General features: G+C 42.2%; 1 protein-coding gene across 1 annotated transcript in view; it reads right to left on the reverse strand.

Moving 5' to 3' along the window:
* RP1 (RP1 axonemal microtubule associated) overlaps nt 1–20,624 on the reverse strand; it is a 595,469-nt gene that overhangs the window by 24,996 nt on the left and 549,849 nt on the right. Inside the window, exons 53-56 of the mRNA XM_040433131.1 lie at nt 9,383–9,531; nt 4,620–4,695; nt 4,409–4,484; nt 900–1,194 (exon numbers count right to left, since the gene is read on the reverse strand). Coding sequence (XP_040289065.1) covers nt 900–1,194; nt 4,409–4,484; nt 4,620–4,695; nt 9,383–9,531 — 596 coding nt within the window. The remainder of the gene's footprint in view (nt 1–899; nt 1,195–4,408; nt 4,485–4,619; nt 4,696–9,382; nt 9,532–20,624) is intronic.

The raw sequence follows: 20,624 nt of genomic DNA on the forward strand, positions 1-20,624 counted from the left end.
CTCTGCCCTTAGCTCCAGCACCGCCCCTAATCACACCCAACTAGTGTCTAGCTCCTCCCACCAAGCTAGCTACATAGTCACTCCCCTATCACTGCCCTTGTTGCTGCTTTGACATGTCCATGGACATAACATCACAGAAAAAAAGAAGGCGCTGCATGGGCCTGGTCATGTGACCACAGCCAAGAAAATCTTTTTGCATCGCCACTTCCCAAGACCCATAACTTTTTTTATTTTCCTTTCTATGGAGTTGTGTGAGGGCTTGACTTTTGTGGGACGACTTGTAGTTTTCATTGCTGTCATTTTGAAGTAAATTACGCCTTTTGATTGCTTGTTATTACATTTTTTCCGTGGCAACTAAGAATAAATGAGCAATTCTGTTATAAATTTTTTTTTTTTTTTTTACGGGCGTTCACCGTAGGGGATAATTTCCATAATATTTATGTAGTGCGGGTTGTTGCAGATGGGCAATACCAAACATATGGGGAGATTTTTTTTTTTGCTATTATTTTTATTGAAAAGTGCATTTTCAATGGAAAAAAGGCTTTTTTTAAAATTTAATAAATGTTTTTTTTTTTTTTTACCACTAAATAGTCCTGCAGGGGGACTATAACAGACAACATTTTGATTGCTTTTAAAATAGAATGCACTATCCCTATAGGTCATTGCATTTTAATGTCAGTGCTTTACTGACATTGACCAGCAGGCTGCGCCAGAGAGGCACAGCCTGCTGGAAAATACTCAAGGCTGGTTTGGGGCCTATATCAGACCCCAGCCAGCCTTTACACACATCGGCACCCTGCGATCGCATTTGCAGGAGCGTGGCAACTCCTTATTCTTGAGTGTAATTCTTAGTGTACATAACTTTCACACACATGTACAATTTCTGTGTAAGACATTACCTTCCCATTTTGAAAGGGTTTGCTTTCTTCCTGTGGCTCCTTTAGCCAGACGGGTCCAATCGAGAATCCATTACCATAAAACAAGATGATATAAACATTGGCATCGGTGCCTGCTCCTCTTACATCACCCGTGTATACTATGATCTTGTGCTGCACTAAATTTTCCTCCACAGTTCCTGTAGGATTGGAGGTTAATAGTAAGCCATTATCAGTTTCTCCTTGCTGGTCACGGACAACTTGAGAAATGACAACTTCTATTCTTGTCTCAGGTTTTTCTCTCTGAATTGAAAAGCTCCTAAGCAAATAAATCCAGAAGGAAGAGTTATAAAAGGAAACAAGTACAGCACGTTGGTTAACTAAAAAATGCAATCAGTTTAATTATTGACTTCCGGAATTTACTTTTAAGATCTTTTTTTCATGATGTGTACAATAATGGTACTACAATGTTGAAATATGAATTTGGCTACTTTCACACCTGCGTTAGGTCGGAACGTTCAGAACGGATCCGTTTGCATTACCATGAACAAAAAAATTAATAATAATTTCAATTGCACCATATTGTGTCAGTGAAAACGGATCCGTCCCCATTGACTTACATGGTAAGTCAGGACGGATCCGTTTGGCTCCGCATCGTCAGGCGGACATCAAAACGCTGCAAGCAGAGTTTTGGTGTCCGCCTCCAGAGCGGAATGGAGGCTGAACGGAGCCAAACTGATGCATTCTGAGCGGATCCTTATCCATTCAGAATGCATTGGGGCTAAACTGATCCGTTTTGGGCCGCTTGTGAGAGCCCTGAAACGGATCTCACAGGCGGACCCAGAAATGCCAGTGTGAAAGTAGCCTTAGGCCTCATGCACACGACCGTTGTTTTGGTCCGCATCCGTTGCACCGTTCCGTGGTCCCGCAAAAAAAATATAGCATGTCCTATTCTTGTCCGTTTTGCGGACAAGAATAGGCATGTCTATAATGGGCCGCCCGTTCCGTTCCGCAAATTGCGGAAGACACATGGGCGGCTTTAGTTTTTTGCCCAACAACTTAAAGAAGTTGTTACATAAAAAATAGTTTTATAGTTAAAGGGATTGTTCAAGAAATGTAACAAAAAATGAAGACATGCAGTAATAATAATAATAATAATAATAATAATAATAATAATATTAATAATAAAACATCCTGAAACCCCGTAATTTCAGTCTAACCTTCCTATTATTTTTCCTTGGCTCGTTATCAGGAAGACATTCTGACTAGAATAGTCATCATTTTGGAGGAGAAGTTTTTAGTTTTATGGCCTGCAAATACTGGGTTTATACACAATGCAAATACATTACCATCTTCATCTCAATCATAATTATTGAAGTCTTTATCTGAATGTCATTTCAAACACCATTTATCTGACCTGACAAGCACCTCTATCATTTCAGGTTGAAGAATCCTTAGGGCTCATGCACACAAATGTTTTTTGAGTTCCGCATACGGGCTGTATTTTGATTCCGTATACGGTCCATATATACGTAATTATTCATTTCAATGGGTCCACAAAAGATGCGGACAGCACTCTGTGTGCTGTCCGCATTAGTTGCTCCGTTCCGTGGCCCTGCAAAAACTATGAGGCATGTCCTATTCTTGTCCGTTTTGCGGACAAGAATAGGCATTTCTATAATAGGCCCCCTGTTCCGTTCCGCAAATTGCAGAAAGCACACGGGCGGCATCCTTTTTTTGCGGATCCGCAATTTGCGGACCGCAAAAAATGGCGCGGTTGTGTGCATGAGCCCTTAATCTGCGCTAAGTAGTAGACAAACTAGTGGAGGTGAGCTGAGGGATTGAGCATACTCCCAATGACCACAGGACGCTGCGCCCTCTGAAAAACGCTAGTGTCACGTGACTGACCACATCCAGGCGGCTACAGAATACAGTGCCATATGGGACACGCAAGTACCTGTTCCCTGACCAATGGGGCAGATATGGGTCCACATCTTTGATATATTGTACATGGTGACCTCTTAAACTTATCTCTAGCAGACGTGTTTTTGGGTGTAATGCAGCAGTGAGCAATATACTCATATGTGATAGTTTATAGGGGAACTTCATGTAGATTATCACTGGTCTCCATTTATAGGTGACTATCCTGGTCACTTCTAGGCCCTTATTCTCTTTGTGTAGGACAGTTTTTAGGTCTGTGATGGCTAAACTGCGGAACTCCAGCTGTGGTAAAACTACAACTCCCAAGATGAACACTTGCTTGGCTGTTCTCAGAACTCCATAGAAATGAATGGAGCATGCTGGGAGTCGTAGTTTCACCACAGCTGGAGTTCCGGAGGTTAGCCATCACTGGTCTTAGTGTTCATTGCTACCTATTCTACATGTTGTAGGCTGTCATTTAGGAAGAAGTGATACATTATACACCTTCGTCTGAGGTTCATCTATGGTGATATTTTTCTTATATTGTGATTATCCTACTAAAGCCATACTTATATCTAATGGACTACTGAGGTAGGGGATCTCTTAATGCTCACTCATACCCTCTCTAAGTGACATCATTTTAAGGACATTGCTCCTTGATTGGTCCCCTGAGGAACTGTTACATTCTTGCCACATGGAAACGCGTCAGGACAGGGTCTGCATCTTTATTTGGTAACATCTTGTTGTACAGTACTTCGGAGAGGTATATCTATCAATGTGGACTATTATATATTAACATTGTGGTCTGATCATTATACTGACTTTGACTGTGATCAGAGAGTGGATTAAGTGACAATCACTATCTTCTTTATCTCTTTGGTGGTGGTAACTTCTTTTGTCAGGGTTAACCGAGGGAATTGAAGTAGGGCCAAACAGAATTCAGAGAGAGTATACAGGGATAGTACTCCCTCCTCTCTCCTATGGAATTCTATTAACCAAACTACACTATTTTTTGTTTGGGGCATGATATTTTATATTTTTTATGAATATCTAATAAATGTTTAGTTTTAATGGTGACCACTCTCCAGATCTTTACTATAGGCACTTTGAGAGCATTTTTTAGTTTTAAATCATTGAAATTTACTTATTTTGCCTGAAAATGTATGTCATCAATTGGTCTTTATTAAACATTTTCAACAGTTTTTCTCTCCAGCTTTTATTTTTTTCAGAGACTGTTTCTTATGGCATATTCTTATCAGATTGATAAGAATTTACCTCAAATGAGCGTGTATGAGCTGGCAGGGAGATATAGAGAAGGGACTACAGATCGAGCCGACAGACGGATTCACTTAGAAGGAGAAGAGACAGTCTGCAGATGCAGTGGAACTAAAAGCTGGAAAAGACTGTTAAAATTTTAATAAAGACAAGAAATTTTTGAAGATTTTTTTTAGCCCCAAATAAGTCAAATGTAAATATATTTATTTTACCCGGACAGTACAATTTACATCACTTTCAATATTGCTGCTATCAGGTAGCAGTGAATCCTCATTAACTTCTACGATAATACCAGTTACAAAACAGGATCAACATAAGCGTTTGAAGATTTAACTTACTCATTCACATTAAATACATAGAGCTCGTTCCTTGAAGACTCCTTTACATGAATCCTTTTGATATGCAGCTTGCAATCTGAATAGATTTGAACACAGATATTTTTCTGTAAGTGGCTTGCAGCATGGATAAGACTGCTGTATGAATTTTATTTCCAAAAGAATTACTTGATACTTTATTTTGTATTTCACATGAAAATTAAGTGAAACGTACCGTCACTGCTGCTCATTGAAATGTCAGCCTGATGTACTTCCCCAAGTTCAACCGCATCTAATATAGCTGTAAATGACTGTGAAGAAACAGCAGTCTGTTTATTGTGAAGGCTTAAATACCAAGAGGAACATGTGCATGTCTGGCTCACATCACAACATTTTAATTAAGTCCACCTATAGATGCAAGTAATTGAATGTAATGCATTTGTCACACATTTAATCTCACAGTGTCACACTCAAGATGCTTTCTTCTTGCACAGATTTTCTTGCATTTTTCCAAAGAAATATTTTGTGATAAAAGCTATGTGAAAAAAAAAATCTATGTAGAACAGTTTGCTAATATATGTGTGCGTGTATATATATATATATATATCTTTGGTGGTATAGTAACAAGGGGAGGTTCTCAGTAGATTGGCATAGCCCATAGCAACGTAGGGTTTCATTGGCAATATTTGGTTGCGTGAAAGTCACAGTAAAATTGCAGGATTTCCATGACCACTTCACAACCTCAATGTTTTTGACCCAATCTGATTGTCTGTTACTGTTGTTAGATGGCTTGCCACCTGGTTTTTCCATAGGGGGACATTTTTCAATTCATGATTCAAATGCGTCCACAAGGCCCTATACAGTATATAGTTACTTGGACTGCCTTGTGATCTTACCATGGGTCATGCTCACAGAGTGCTGCCACACCCCCGAAACTACATAAGACACCCTGGGATGTTTTTTTGCCAGATGGTCAGCTATTAGAGTAGCCTGTGCTACCTCTGCTTTGGAGAATGAGGGGTCGACTATCTCCATTTCTCAGGACTTATCCCCTATGACCTTACGTAAACATAACCTTATGCGGCCCTTGCTAGAGATCCTGAAGTACAGGAAAAGTACCTATCGGTGGCTGCACCCTTCTGGGCTGTTGATAAACACACCTGGCAGGAAGGTGGTGATTAGAGCCTATGCTGAACTCCAGCGCATTTATGAGGCCTTGGACATTGGTGCCCTGGACATTCCAGATTGGAACCTCGCCCAGAATATTTTGTCTCTACCGTCACTGCTGTTGCTCGCCCCCTGGACGCCTGTGTCCTCTTTAAGACCTCATCGAGCAAGACCCACTCCTAACAAGCTGACTGCAGACCACTATGTAATCCCAATTGGAGGCGCTGTGATCCAGTGATCTATTTTTCCTTTTGCCGTATTTTTATGTCAGCTATTTTTGTTTTTTACTGCCTTGTTTTCTTTTCAGGAATACTATTCCTGTCTCATAGGTTGTATTTTGGACTTTCTATTATGAGACTTTATTCGGGTCCAAGAAGCTACTGACATAGCAGGCCCAGGATGAGGCCTTAGGCCATGTGGATGGAAGGTTCCTCCCCCCACGACCAATGGTGGTTACACACCTATACTTTATTTCATTGTCTTTGCTTTAAGTTCCATTTTTTTCCTTTCTCATGCACATGTTTTTTGCTTAGTGTTCTGTATGCTGAGCAAGTTTTATTGCTTGTTCCTGGTTATGGTCCCACCTTGTTTTCCTATCATTTCCCTCCCCCTTCCTTTCCCCCCTCCCTTTATTCTACCTAAATTGATATCTGTGGTACACTGTGGACCAGTTGATGGGATTCAAGAAGAGTTCAATCTGGGCATTTATGTCGCTTATATGCTACCTTTATTTTCTAGTGACCGTGACTGAAACAATCATCTGCTCTTACAATGTGAAGGGTCTGAATGCACCAACAAAGAGGAGCCAAATTGTAGGTTTTTACTGAAGAACCAGGTAGGAATAGCTTTTCAACAGGAAATGCACTTTAGAGCTAAACATGTACCATGACTCACTCACCTAAGTTACAACCAGTGGTTTCATAGTACCTCCCAATCTTCTTCCCTCTATTTCTGGGCTTTAACACTGCCGTTTGCAAGTTTTGTAATTATATAAATTAGGCAGTAATTTACATATACCCCCAAACAGTCCCCCAAAAATTACACTTTTTCCTGCATAACATCTCATCCAACTATGACAAAATAACTATAAAAAGTTATGTTTCGCTGAAATGTAGAGAGCAAAGACAAAAACATTTTGGCTGGCCATACACATTAGATAATTGTTGGGCAAATGCTTATTCAGTCCACAGCTATCTCTCACAACTCCTCCTTACACATGCATGTTAAAAATGGGTAATCATGCATGAGTCCTCAACAAGGACAGGGGTGAGAACCACTGCCAGAGACCTCTGCCATTGGCTTATCTCATTAAGAACAAAAGGATTGGGCAGTTAATATCTTCATAGTCAAGCCCCACCCTGTGCACTGGCTGGAGCAAAATCTGGGAGAATAAAAGTTCATAGTCACACTACCCCTGGTGATAAAGGCTCCACATAAGGTATGTTTATGCTGCTCTCCCCAGCCCTACCTAGAGATTTCAGTAGTTAAGTCTGGTCAAAACTGCTGAGAGATTCCCCTTCAAGGGGTTTTCTGAGACTTTTCTACTGATTACCTATCCTCGGCATAGGTCATCAGTATCTGGTTGGTGGGGGATCTGACATCTGGGACCCTCACCGATCAACTGTTTGAGAAGGCAATAGCGATGGGAGTAGTGCCACAGCTGTGCCTAGGCCATGTGATGTCACACTTATTGGTCACATGGCTTAGGCACAGCTAAGCCCCATTGTACTTGATGGGGCTGAGCTACAATACCAAGCACAGCTGCTATAGTGTGAACAGCAGGGAGATTAATGAGCTGAGAGAAGGCTGGGGTGCTACTGAGCACCAGTGCCCCTTAAAACAGCTCTTCGGAGGGGGTCTCAAGTGGGACACTCACCGATCAGATACTAATTACCTATCCAGAGGACAGGTCATCAGTAAACAAAACTTGAAAAAAAAACTTACGGCCCACAGACTCAGCCATTAAGGGGTTAAAAATACATTGGAGGACTTATGCCACAACAAATATGATTGTTTCTTCTTTTTTGAAAGGTCAGTGACAGTTCATGAGCAACTTATTTTTGAAGATTTTATGCGTTAGACCTTGACTGTGCCTAAGCATTTGCTTCCATGGGTAAAAAGTTTATTAATGAAACAAATGTAGTCTAAATTACCTGGAGTGGTCTAAAGCCTGGACCACAGTCAGTCATTCCAGAAAGTGCTCTAAATCCGTATTAAAGGCATTATATTCTTCCATTTGCCAAACTAGCTTGCTTATGAGACACACAGAAGACTGTTTATCTGCTTGGTAAATGAAAGGGCATCTAGTCTTAAGGACACAAAGGAGGGGTAGCCTCTAAAGCTTTCTTCTGCTAGCATTAAAGTAATGGCAGTGTACAACTAATCATCTGGCAGAGGGTCAGGGTTGAGTCCTCAGTCTGAAAAAGTTTAAAGGGTGTCTGTCAGCAGTTTTGACCATGCTAAACTTCCAACTGCCTTCTGTAGGGGCTGGGGAGGGCAATACAAGCATAACTTTTGTGGAGCTTCTATTATCAGAACTAATAAAAATATGACACATTTATTCTGACAAATTCTCAAGTCTCAAGTGCCCAAGGAAAGGCTTCATTATAAAGTGCTCTCTGCATTGAGATTCTTCAGAATTCCCCCTCCACCTGCTCCAAGAGACAACTATTCTGTTCTCCTGATTGGATGCCAGCACTGTCACTCAGAGCAGAGAGGCAGGGTTGTGAAGCACCCGAATGCAAAGAGCACTTCACAGTGAAGTTCCACCTTCTGGGCACTTAAAGGAGCAGAACCTGGCAGAATAAAAGTTAATATTCTCACTACTCCTGATGAGAAAACAACATGTATGTTTGTATTGCTCTCCCCAGCACCCAGCTGGTGCTGTCAGAAGTTTAACATGGTCAATACTGCTGACAGACTCTCCTTGAAGAGTACTGGATGGTCCACAGAATTACTAAGGACCAGTATACTAGGGTCTGTGGTCTTATAGTTTAATTACTAATATTTACAAATCATTTATACATATTTGTACAGTAGGGACAATATGCAATGTCACAACACTGTGCAGGGACAATATTATTTGAGTGATTATCAGATTGGCACAGTTGTATGGGCAGAAAATACTATAACATTCAGCAAATGCTACTAGAAAATGCTAGTCATTTGTGCCTTAGGATGAATTCTTATTGCTGGTGTTGTTTCCGGAGACATTATAAAACATGGTGGTGCTGTGTAGTTATGAGTTTGGTCTGGGCTTGAGCTTATACACAGGGGTCAATCTGAACAAGCAGAGCTGAAGTGTACAAGATGGGGAAGGACAAGAGGCCTGAATCTTTAATAAGGGAATAAAATTTTATGCCAAGTAATTCAAGAAACACTGCAACTGTTCAACTCTCTGATAATAAGTATGTTCTAATGAGCCAGATCCTAAGGGTGCTTTAAAACATGGTGGTAAAATCTGCAAGAAAATACGCAGGTGTGGATTTTTTTTACGGATTTTGTTGCAGATTTCTGCACAGATAGCATCCCCCTTTGAAATGAATAGAGTCATTTAGAAAATATATTTATTCATTATTTACTTTATTTATTATTTATTATTTATGCAGCAAAATGTTATTCCACAGCGGAACGCAGAGCTTGACAATTGTCTTCCCCAAAGGATGAAATGGGCGAAATAAAAATGCTGCGTATTTTCTGCTGGATTTGTCCTCCACGTGTGAAGGCTTCCTAAATATTCCAGTAGTTAGCAGATCTCACGACTGCACATCCATATTATGCATTATACCTTATTTTTGGGCTGAAAATGAAATAAACCATGTCTTGCCTTACCTCATCTTCTTCTCCATTGATCACATGCTGCCAATTTATATATCTATGTCCTGTGTCTCCATGTTTCCCATGTAAACAAACACCAATACTTAATTTCTTTTTCTGCTCCGACGTGTCAGAGACAAAAACAATCACGGAATATGTAACAGCTGTAAAACAAGATATTACAAATACAGTATACTGAGAATGACAGGCAAGGGTAACCTTTTTTTTTATCAAGTTAAAATGAAATCAGCAATCACAAAAATATAAAGATAAAGAAAGACTATGAAAAATTAGTTTTAGACATATTCAGCTCAAACCTATATTGTATATAACTCTCTATTTTTATATGGGCCCAGGAAGTTGAGATATGGGAAACTATTTGGAGTAAGAAAAATCCTGCAGAGCAATTTTGTTTGAAGTGGTATTCACATGTGCTGTGTTTTTGTGTATTGTAGCAACGGCTTGACAAAAATTGTTAAAAAGTACAGCAAAAACAATATTAAGAAAATCACAAGTGATACTGTAGATTCTTCCAACGCACATGTAAAGAATCTCTCTAGCATAATTAGTAACCTCACCATAAATTCCCTTTGAACATAATTTTTACAGTTTTTATAGTACACAATGTAGCTAGATGCTTGGTGAAAGGCAAAAGTAAAATGTAAAATGCACTGCAAACAGTGGAATAGGTTCACTAATGCTAAGTTCTACACAGTGTAAAATAAGGGATAATGTAGCAAATATGCTGTGCCAGAAAAGTGGAATAATCTGGCCTGTTTTGTGGGTGGAGTAAGCATTTGTAATAAATGTATATAGTATTTGTACTATTTTTAGGGTGGTTTGCTCCATGCTTGCAATTTGCATCTACTAAGGAACTTTTGTCTAATACATATTCAATAGGAATTTCATGTGACAATTTTAACAAATGGCTTGTGACATTTTGTAAATTTGTTTAAAAAAATATGCACAATCCATGACAGAAACAAAAAAATAAGAGCAAAACGTTATGTTAATACACTACTCCCTTTAACAGGCAGTCTAAAGATGTGCCAGATTTATCATAGTTCACAAACGGAAGGCAAGAAGTATCTGTTAGGGTTAGAAAAGAAATAAGCAGCACACCATAGTACTAGTGTTGATCAAGCACCAAAGTGCTCGAGTACTCGAGTAGAACACCTCAGGATGCTAGGGTGCTCTACAGAGCACAATGGAAGTCAATGGAGGAACCCGAGCATTAAACCAGGCACCCCCTGCTCTGAAGAGGGGAGGGTGTCTGGTTCATAGTAAAAGGTCAGAAATTGATGGAAACAACACTAAAATGGTTCAGGAACAGCATGGAGAGGATGTCTGAATGCATCTTGGACTCTCAGGTCGCTACTGGGAACGATGTGTCCGAAGAGGTAGTACGCCACTTTTACAGACTGACAATAATACGCACAAAACCGGAGATAAAAAAATCGATTTTAAAAGGAAAAATTGTTAGGAAACATTATTTCCTGTATATTTACTTGTATATAAAGTGCAAGTGCTGCCAAAAATTACAAGGAAGAGGCACTCCGATACAACCTGTATATCACATAAAGGAGGGCCTCATTCACATTGTGGTACAATTTTTCAAGTAGTGGACTCCTACACTCATAAAGCCTGTGCACAAAGTGAAAGGGCTGCCAAAAATTACAAGGAACCGGAACTCCAATACACCCTTTATTACACATAAAGGAGGGCATCATACACACCCTTCAAAAATTGTGATTGATGGCCTCAAAAACATTAGGAGCAAGGGCCTGCTAGTGACCCTCAAACATTAGGGGCGAGGGCCTGCTGCTGAGCTGACCATCTAAAAAAAAATAGGGGTGAGGGTCTGCTGCTGATCTGACCTTCTAAAACATTAGGGGTGAGGGCCTACTGCTGATCTGACCATGGAATAAATTATGGGCGAGGGCCTGCTGCCGAGCTGACTCTCTAAAACATTAGGGCTAAGTTCCGGCTGCTGATCTGACCATGGAAAAAATTATGGGCGAGGGCCTGCTGCTGAGCTGACCATCTAAAACATTAGGGGTGAGGGTCTGCTGCCGAGCTGACTCTCTAAAACATTAGGGGCCAGTGCCTGCTGCTGAGCTGACCATCGAAAAAATTATGGTTGAGGCTCTGCTGCTGAGCTGACTCTCTAAAACATTAGGGGCGAGTACCTGCTGCTGATCTGACCATAGAAAAAATTATGGGTGAGGGCCTGCTGCTGAGCTGACTTTCGAAAAAATTATGGTTGAGGGCCTGCTGCTGAGCTAACCCTCTAAAACATTAGGAGCAAGGGCAGCTTAATAAACATGTTGATATGGAGGAGCAGGAGTACGAAAAAAGGAAGATTGAACCATATACCCTTATTTGTGGTGGAAGGGGTGCATGGGAATACAGTGTATTCAATACACCACAAAAGCCACATTTAAAGTGCCTTTATGTTCAGCCGCTTTACTCTGGTGGAGTAGAGAAGTCAGGGGCAATCCAGGCCTTGTTCATTTTTATAAGAGTGAACCGGTTAGCATTTTCAGTTGACAGGTGGATGCGCTTATCAGTTATTATGCCCCCAGTAGCACTAAATACAAGCTCTGACAAAACGCTGGCGGCAGGGCAGGCCAGCACCTCCAAGGCGTAGAGTGCCAGTTCGTGCCACGTGTCCAGCTTGGACACTCAATAGTTGTAAGGCACAGAGGGATCATTGAAGACACAGACACGGTCTGCTACGTACTCCTTTACTATCTTCCAAAATTTTTCCCTCCTTGTGACAGTAGGCCACACATCAAGGTGAGGGTGCTGGCGGGGTGTCATGAAACTGTCCCAGGCCTTGGAGAGTTTTGCCCTGCCTCGGTTGGAACTGCTGTGTGTTCCCCTCATCTCCCCTCCTCGGTTGCCCAAGGAACTACGTACTCTGCCGCCAGCATTGTCAGCTGGAAATTTTGTTGAGCAATTTTTCCACAAGGACCTTCTGGTATTGCACCATTTTGCTAGTCCTCTCCACCACAGGAATGAGAGATGAGAAGTTCTCTTTGTAGCGGGGGTCGAGAAGGGTAAACAACCAGTAATTGGTGTTGTCCAAAATGCGTACAACGCGAGGGTCATGGGAAAGGCAGCCTAACATAAAGTCAGCCATTTTGTGCCAGAGTTCCAACAGAAAAGACTTTGTTGTCCTCATGAGGAGGATGACTCTCAATCTCCTCATCCTCTTCCTCCTCTTCTACCTATCCACTCTGAACAGATGGAATAAAACTTCCATGGGTACTACCCTCTGTAGCGGAGGCAACCGTCTCCTGCTCCTCCTCCTCATCATCATCATCCAATTTGCGCTGAGAAAACGAACTGAGGGTGGTCTGGCTATCACCCTGTGTACTGTCTTCCCCTATATCCACCTCTTCCACAGGCAAAGCGTCCGCCTTCATTGTGAGCATCGAGCGTTTGAGTAGACACAGAAGTGGGATGGTTACGCTGATAATAGCGGCATCGCCGCTCACCATCTGTGTTGATTTCTCAAAGTTGTGTAAACATGCCCACTCGGCGCTTGTGAAGAGCGGGAGCTGACTGGAAAGGCACCGACCATGTTGAAGCTGGTATTCCACTATTGCCCTCTGCTGCTCACAAAGCCTGGCTAACATGTGGAACGTGGAGTTCCAGCACGTGCTCACGTCGCACAACAGTCGGTGAGCTGGCAATTGCAAGTACTGCTGCAGCGCTGCCAGACCGGCTGAAGTTGTAGATGACTTTTGGAAATGGGCACACACGCAGCGCACCTTCACCAGTAGCTCAGGCAAATTGGGGTAGGTTTTAAGAAACCGCTGAACCACTAAGTTTAACATGTGGGCTAGGCATGGTATGTGTGTGAGCTTGCCGAGCTCCCAAGCCGCCACCAAGTTACGGCTATTATCAGACACAACCATGCCTGGTTGTAGGTTGAGTGGCGAGAGCCACAGCTCAGTCTGGTCCCTTATACCCTGCCAAAGCTCTGCGGCGGTGTGCTGTTTGTCACCTAAGCAAATAAGTTTCTGCGTGGCCTGTTGCCGATTCCCCACTGCAGTGCTACACTGCTTCAAGCTACTGAGTGATAGTGTTGAGCGCGAATATTCGAATCGCGAATTTTAATCGTGAATATCGCCACTTTGAAAATTCGTGAATATTTAGAATATAGTGCTATATATTCGTATTCGCGAATAGCGTTGATCGCGAATATACTAATCGCAAATTTATCGTGAATATCGCCACTTAGCAACATCCCTAGCAACCAATAGGAAAGTTGCCTACCCTTTAGTGTTGATCGCAAATATTCTAATCGCAAATTTTTATCGCAAATATATTACATTGATGATTTTCGCAATCAAGAAAATTACTGGAGATCATGATTTCACAAATTTGCGAATTTATGGCGAATATTCGGCCAAAATTCTCGAATTTGGTATCTGATATTACTGCGGGGGGAAGCTTAGGATCTAGTGATCACTAGTCAGTGTGGTTTACTATAAGTACAGTGACTGAGTCACACCACACAAAAACAAAAGTTTTAGATTTTAGAAAAACTGACTTTTCTAAAATTAGATTAGTGGTATACGAGTCCCTATCAGACTGGAACAGTTTCAATGGAGTCCAGGAGAAATGGGACTACTTAAAAGTGGCACTATTGAAGGCAACAGATAATTGCATTAGGCTTGTCGGTAAAAGAAAAAAATAGGAAGAGACCACTGTGGCCAAAATCATAAAAAAAAAAATTGCATTTAGTAATTATAAAAAAAAACAACTAGGATGACAGGGAATTTTAAAAGATTAGGCAGAGAGAGGCCAAGCAAATTATAAGAGCTTCTAAAGCACAAGCAGAAGAGAAATTAGCTCAGTCAGTGAAAAAAGGTGATAAGAGATTCTTCAGATACATAAATGAAAAAAGGAAATTAAAACAAGGAATTACCAAATTAAAAACAAAAGAAGGAAGGTATATGGAAGAAGATAAAGAACTAGCTGACTGCCTCAATGAATACTTCTGTTCAGTTTTTACAAAGGAAAATGAAGGAAAAGGACCTCAGTTAGGAAAGAAGACTAATGATGCATGTGTCTTTACAGAGGAAGAAGTTCTAAGTCAGCTGTCTAAACTTAATACAAATAAGTCACAGGGGCCTGATGGGATACACCCAAAGCTATTAAAAGAGCTTAGCGGTGTTCTAGCAAAACCATTAACAGATTTATTCAACCAATCACTGGTAACAGGAATCGTCCCAAAAGATTGGAAATTAGCAAATATTGTGCCCATTCACAAGAAAGGTAATAGGGAGGAATCGGGCAACTATAGGCCAGTAAGCCTGCCATCAATAGTGGGGAAATTAATGGAAACCATACTTAAGGAGAGGATTGTGGAACATCTAAAATCCCATGGATTGAAAGAGGAAAAACAGCATGGGTTTACTTCAGGGAGATCATGTCAAACTAATCTTATTGATTTTTTTGATTGGGTGACTAAAATATTAGATGGCGGAGGTGCACTAGACATCGCTTATCTAGACTTTAGTAAGGCTTTTGATAGTGTCCCACATAGAAGGCTTATCAATAAGTTGCAGTCTGTGGGCTTGGACTCCCATATTGTTGAATGGATTAGGCAGTGGCTGAGGGACAGACAACAGTGGGTACTAGTTAATGGAGCATATTCAGACCATGGTCTTGTTACCAGTGGGGTACCTCAGGGATCTGTTCTGGGACCCATATTGCTTAATATCTTTAACAGCGAAATTGCAGAAGGCCTCCATGGTAAGGTGTGTCTTTTTGCTGATGACTAGAGTTGAGCGAACACCTGGATGTTCGGGTTCGAGAAGTTCGGCCGAACTTCCCGGAAATGTTCGGGTTCGGGATCCGAACCCGATCCGAACTTCGTCCCGAACCCCATTGAAGTCAATGGGGACCCGAACTTTTGGGCACTAAAAAGGCTGTAAAACAGCCCAGGAAAGAGCTAGAGGGCTGCAAAAGGCAGCAACATGTAGGTAAATCCCCTGCAAACAAATGTGGATAGGGAAATGAATTAAAATTAAAATAAAAAAAATAAAAATGAACCAATATCAATTGGACAGAGGTCCCATAGCAGAGAATCTGGCTTCACGTCAGCAGAGAATCAGTCTCTTCATGCCATAGCAAAGAATCTGGCTTCATGTCAGCAGAGAATCAGTCTCTTCATGCCATAGCAGAGAATCTGGCTTCATGTCAGCGCAGAATCAGTCTTCATGTCATAGCAGAGAATCAGGCTTCACATCACCCACCACTGGAACAGGCCACTGTCACACATTTAGGCCCCGGCACCCAGACAGAGGAGAGCGGTCCCGTAACAGAGAATCTGGCCTTATGTCAGCGCAGAATCTGTCTTCATGTCATAGCAGAGAATCAGGCTTCACGTCACCCACCACTGGAACAGGCCACTGTCACACATTTAGGCCCAGGCAGAGGAGAGAGGTCCCATAACAGAGAATCTGGCCTTATGTCAGCGCAGAATCTGTCTTCATGTCATAGCAGAGAATCAGGCTTCACGTCACCCACCACTGGAACAGGCCACTGTCACACATTTAGGCCCAGGCAGAGGAGAGAGGTCCCGTAACAGAGAATCTGGCCTTATGTCAGCGCAGAATCTGTCTTCATGTCATAGCAGAGAATCAGGCTTCACGTCACCCACCACTGGAACAGGCCACTGTCACACATTTAGGCCCAGGCACCAAGTCAGTGGTGTAGTACAGTCGATATGAACCACATGAAGTTTCACCAAATATCCAGTCTGCAGGTTTGCAATAGGGTCATACCAATATACAGGAGCTGCAGCAATGATCACTTGTTAAATATAGTTCCATATATTCATAAGCTGTTAGCAGAGAGTCAGGACATGCTAAATAAACCTCTTCAAATGTGCTATTAGATAACTGAGGAAAGTTTTAACAGACAGAGTCTTTACAGTGGACTCTTCCAGAAAGCCCCCTGTGTATTCTGCTACTTGGTTTGGTCTCCTCAGTGCAGACATTTACTGTGAAGGAGGTAGGATCTCTGTCTAAGTTCTCTAAAGCTAAAGTTCATTTATCTATTGTAAAAAGTTATAATATATACCCATAATAGTTCTGTAGAATGTAAAGAGGTGACTGTATGTTTTTTAGCAGCCTTTAAACCCTGCAGCACATGCTAGGCTGAGTAGATGATGTACAGTTAAAGAGACATGTGTTCTTCCTAAAATGGCTGCAAGACATGCTGTATTCCAGGTCACCCTGCTGCAATATCTTTGTAAATGATTTTCTCTTGTTCATTTTTCTGTATGCTTTGTTATATCCTGTAACATGTATGTGGGAATGTAATATAATGACTGCCTGTTATGATATAGGTGGGCTGGTGACCTGGCTGTATACCACATAGTGGCAGTGTTTCCCTGTTGTATTACAGGCTCCAGCCAAGTGCACTACACCTCAATAAAGCTTTAAACCACAGAAGACCTGAGTGTCGTCCCTTAGAGTCCAATTAGAGTTTATGCCTGGAGGAGCTGGTGACCGAGTGAGTGTGAAAGCTGGAGGTGTCGCAGATGGTGCAAGGAAAAGAGGGTTACATTTGGTGCCGTGACTCGGATGTCATCATTCTGCTCAAAGTGACCAGTGAAGATACCTAAAGTCACCAGTGTGCGAGTTCTGAGGTGATTGTGCCACGGCGGAGCTGCTAGGCGGCAGATTGACCTTATTAGCGGTTTATATCCTCTCAGGAATAGAAGATGAGTGGACGAGCCAGAGCCCGCGGAAGAGCACGTGCCAGGGGGCAGCCCAGCCAAGGACAGCCTGGACAGGAGCAAGAGGCTCAAGAACCTAGACGCATTGAAAGACCCCAGCAGCCACCAGCCGAGCCTTTGCTTGTGGGAAGAGGGCGCCAGAGAGGCCCGCCAGTAGTGGAGAGACCTCCGACTGATGTTCTGCAGCTTTCAGCTGGATTTCAGGACATATCCCTCGGAGAACGGGGTGGCCGCAGGCGTGACTTCCATGACCTTGGAGTGAACACCCGGCAGACCATTGAATAGAAATGTGAGACCTGTTTTTTTTTTGCACTGTTTGACAGGTTAAGGTTTAATCACAGAATCAAACTTCTATCTGCACGGTAGCGTGTGTCTTAGGTTTTTCTGAATGACACTATCAGTACCTTCAATGTAAGATATCCTTTTTGGGATAGATTTCAAGTAGGCCTCAAATACCACAAACTAGTTATTTTCAGAATGGCAAATTTGGGAATGCTTTTTCAACCCAGAACAAAAAGTCTGCTTTGACGGTCACTACAAATAACTTGACCAGCTAAAACTGTGCAGATTTGGTTGAATAGAGATGTGAGACCTGTTTTTTTTTGCGCTGTGTGACAGTTATAGGTTTAATCACAGAATGACACTTCTATCAGCACGCTAGCGTGTGTCTTAGGTTTTTCTGAATGACACTATCAATAACTTCAATGTAAGATTTTCTTTTTGGGATGGATTTCAAGTAGGCCTCAAATACCACAAACTAGTTATTTTCAGAATGGCAAATTTTGGAATGCTTTTTCAACCCAGAACAAAAAGTCTGCTTTTACGGTCACTACAAATAACTTGACCAGACTGTGCAGATTTGGTTGAAACTGTGCAGATTTGGTTGAATAGAAATGTCAGGTCTATTTTTTAGGCGCTGGGTGACAGGCTCAACTTGCCCCTGATGTAATATATGGCCAAAAAATAACCACACTGTTGATGGTTAAATGCACTTGGGTGACACAGGCTCAGCCTGCAGCTGATGTAGTATATGGCCAAAAAATAATCAGACTGTTGATGGTTAAATGCACTTGGGTGAAACAGGCTCAGCCTGCAGCTGATGTAGTATATGGCCAAAAAATAACCAGACTGTTGATGGTTAAATGCACTTCGGTGACACAGGCTCAGCCTGCAGCTGATGTAGGATATAGCACAAAATAACCACACTATCAATGGTTAAATACACTTGGTAATAGCTCGTGCTGGCGCACCACAAGTCACAAAATGGCTGCCGATCACCCCAGAAAAAAAGTGATCTAAAAACGCAGCCTCAAAAAAGTGAGCAAGTCAATAATAGCACTTCAATGATCCACAGCTGCAGATCGATCACAGAATGAAGTCTTTTGGAGGAGTTAATCTGCCTAATCTCGCCCTAACGTCGCAGCTGCAACCTCTCCCTATGCTTGAATCAGCAGAATGACGTGCAGCGCTACGTGACCCAAGCTTATATAGAGGCTGGGTCACATGCTGCACTGGCCAATCACAGCCATGCCAATAGTAGGCAAGGCTGTGATGGCCTCTTGGGGCAAGTAGTATGATGCTTGTTGATTGGCTGCTTTGCAGCCTTTCAAAAAGCGCCAAGAAAGCGCCGAACACCGAACCCGAACCCGGACTTTTACGAAAATGTTCGGGTTCGGGTCCGTGTCACGGACACCCCAAAATTCGGTACGAACCCGAACTATACAGTTCGGGTTCGCTCATCCCTACTGATGACACAAAGATTTGTAACAGGGTTGATGTTCCTGGGGGGATACACCAATTGGAAAAGGATTTAGGAAGACTAGAGGAATGGTCAGAAATCTGGCAACTAAAATTTAATGTTGATAAGTGCAAGATAATGCACCTGGGACGTAATAACCCAAGAGCAGAATATAAAATCAGTGATACAGTCCTAACCTCAGTATCTGAGGAAAGGGATTTAGGGCTCATTATTTCAGAAAACTTAAAGGTAGGCAGACAATGTCATAGAGCAGCAGGAAATGCTAGCAGAATGCTTGGGTGTATAGGGAGAGGCATTACCAGTAGAAAGAGGGAGGTGCTCATGCCACTCTACAGAGCACTAGGGAGACCTCATTTGGAGTATTGTGCGCAGTACTGGAGACCATATCTCCAGAAGGATATTGATACTTTGGAGAGAGTTCAGAGAAGAGCTACTAAACTGGTACATGGATTGCAAGACAAAACTTACCAGGAAAGGTTAAAGGACCTTAACATGTATAGCTTGGAAGAAAGACGAGACAAAGGGGATATGACAGAAACTTTTAAACACATAAAGGGAATCAACAAGGTAAAAAAGGAGAGAATATTTAAAAGAAGAAAAACTGCTACAAGAGGACACAGTTTTAAATTAGAGGGGCAAAGGTTTAAAAGTAATATCAGGAAGTATTACTTTACTGAGAGAGTAGTGGATGCATGGAATAGCCTTCCTGCAGAAGTGGTAGCTGCAAATACAGTGAAGGAGTTTAAGCATGCATGGGATAGGCATAAGGCCATCCTTCATATAACATAGGGCCAGGGGCTATCCATAGTATTTAGTATATTGGGCAGACTAGATGGGCCAAATGGTTCTTATCTGCCGACACATTCTATGTTTCTATGAATTCGAATATTGCCTATGCCGCTCATCACTACTGACTGATGGCTGACTGGTGCTGCAGGATGACAATTCAGTGGAGGAGGAGGTGGAGATGGAGAAGGGGCGGGGTTGCAGCCGCTAATGTAGGTGGTGGCGGAAATCCTGATGGAAGTAGTGTCAGAATTATTGAGCATAAAAATATACGTATTGAAAAGGCCTGTCTCAATATGTCTAGTTTTAAAAGGTTAAGGTGAGGTAAAGCTCTCAAAGACTATCTGAGAGATTAGTGATCTGTGCAAAAGTGATCTTAGAGTATTCCTCTTCTTATTTTTAATGATATCATGTCTCCCTGTCCCTATTTATTAATATACATTGGCTTTCTTTCCTGTATTGGAGCACACCACCTGCTCAGCACGCTCCTAAATATTGCTAGACTCCCTCTACCATGGTGGAGCGCAGCTTGCGCTCCACTTGCAGTACCGCTCCTAATACTTTGGGCCATTCCTACACATCCGGCCACTGTGGAACGCACCATGCGTTCCACAGCCGAGCGGATGTGATGTAGGAACACTTCCGGTTCCAACTTAGGAGGCGCGTACCGCTACACCCGGAAGCATGTCTTTTTCTCTCCATTTACAGTGTGTATATATACATGTTGGCACTATATATTTGTTATCTCTGCACCTGCTCCTGAGGAAGGTGAATACTGGTTCCCGAAACGTGTTGAGCCTTGTCTGTCTTAATAAAGTGATTGATCTGAAGCTCTTGAAGTGTGCTGCCATCCATCACTGATAACTTACATTCGATCCTGGCCAGCGGGGTTCTACGTCACAGGTGCTATGTGCTTATCCTGATGACTACCCCCCAGGAAAGTGAGT

Source organism: Bufo bufo, chromosome 5, assembly GCF_905171765.1.
Source record: "Bufo bufo chromosome 5, aBufBuf1.1, whole genome shotgun sequence".
Classification (NCBI taxonomy): Eukaryota; Metazoa; Chordata; class Amphibia; order Anura; family Bufonidae; genus Bufo; species Bufo bufo.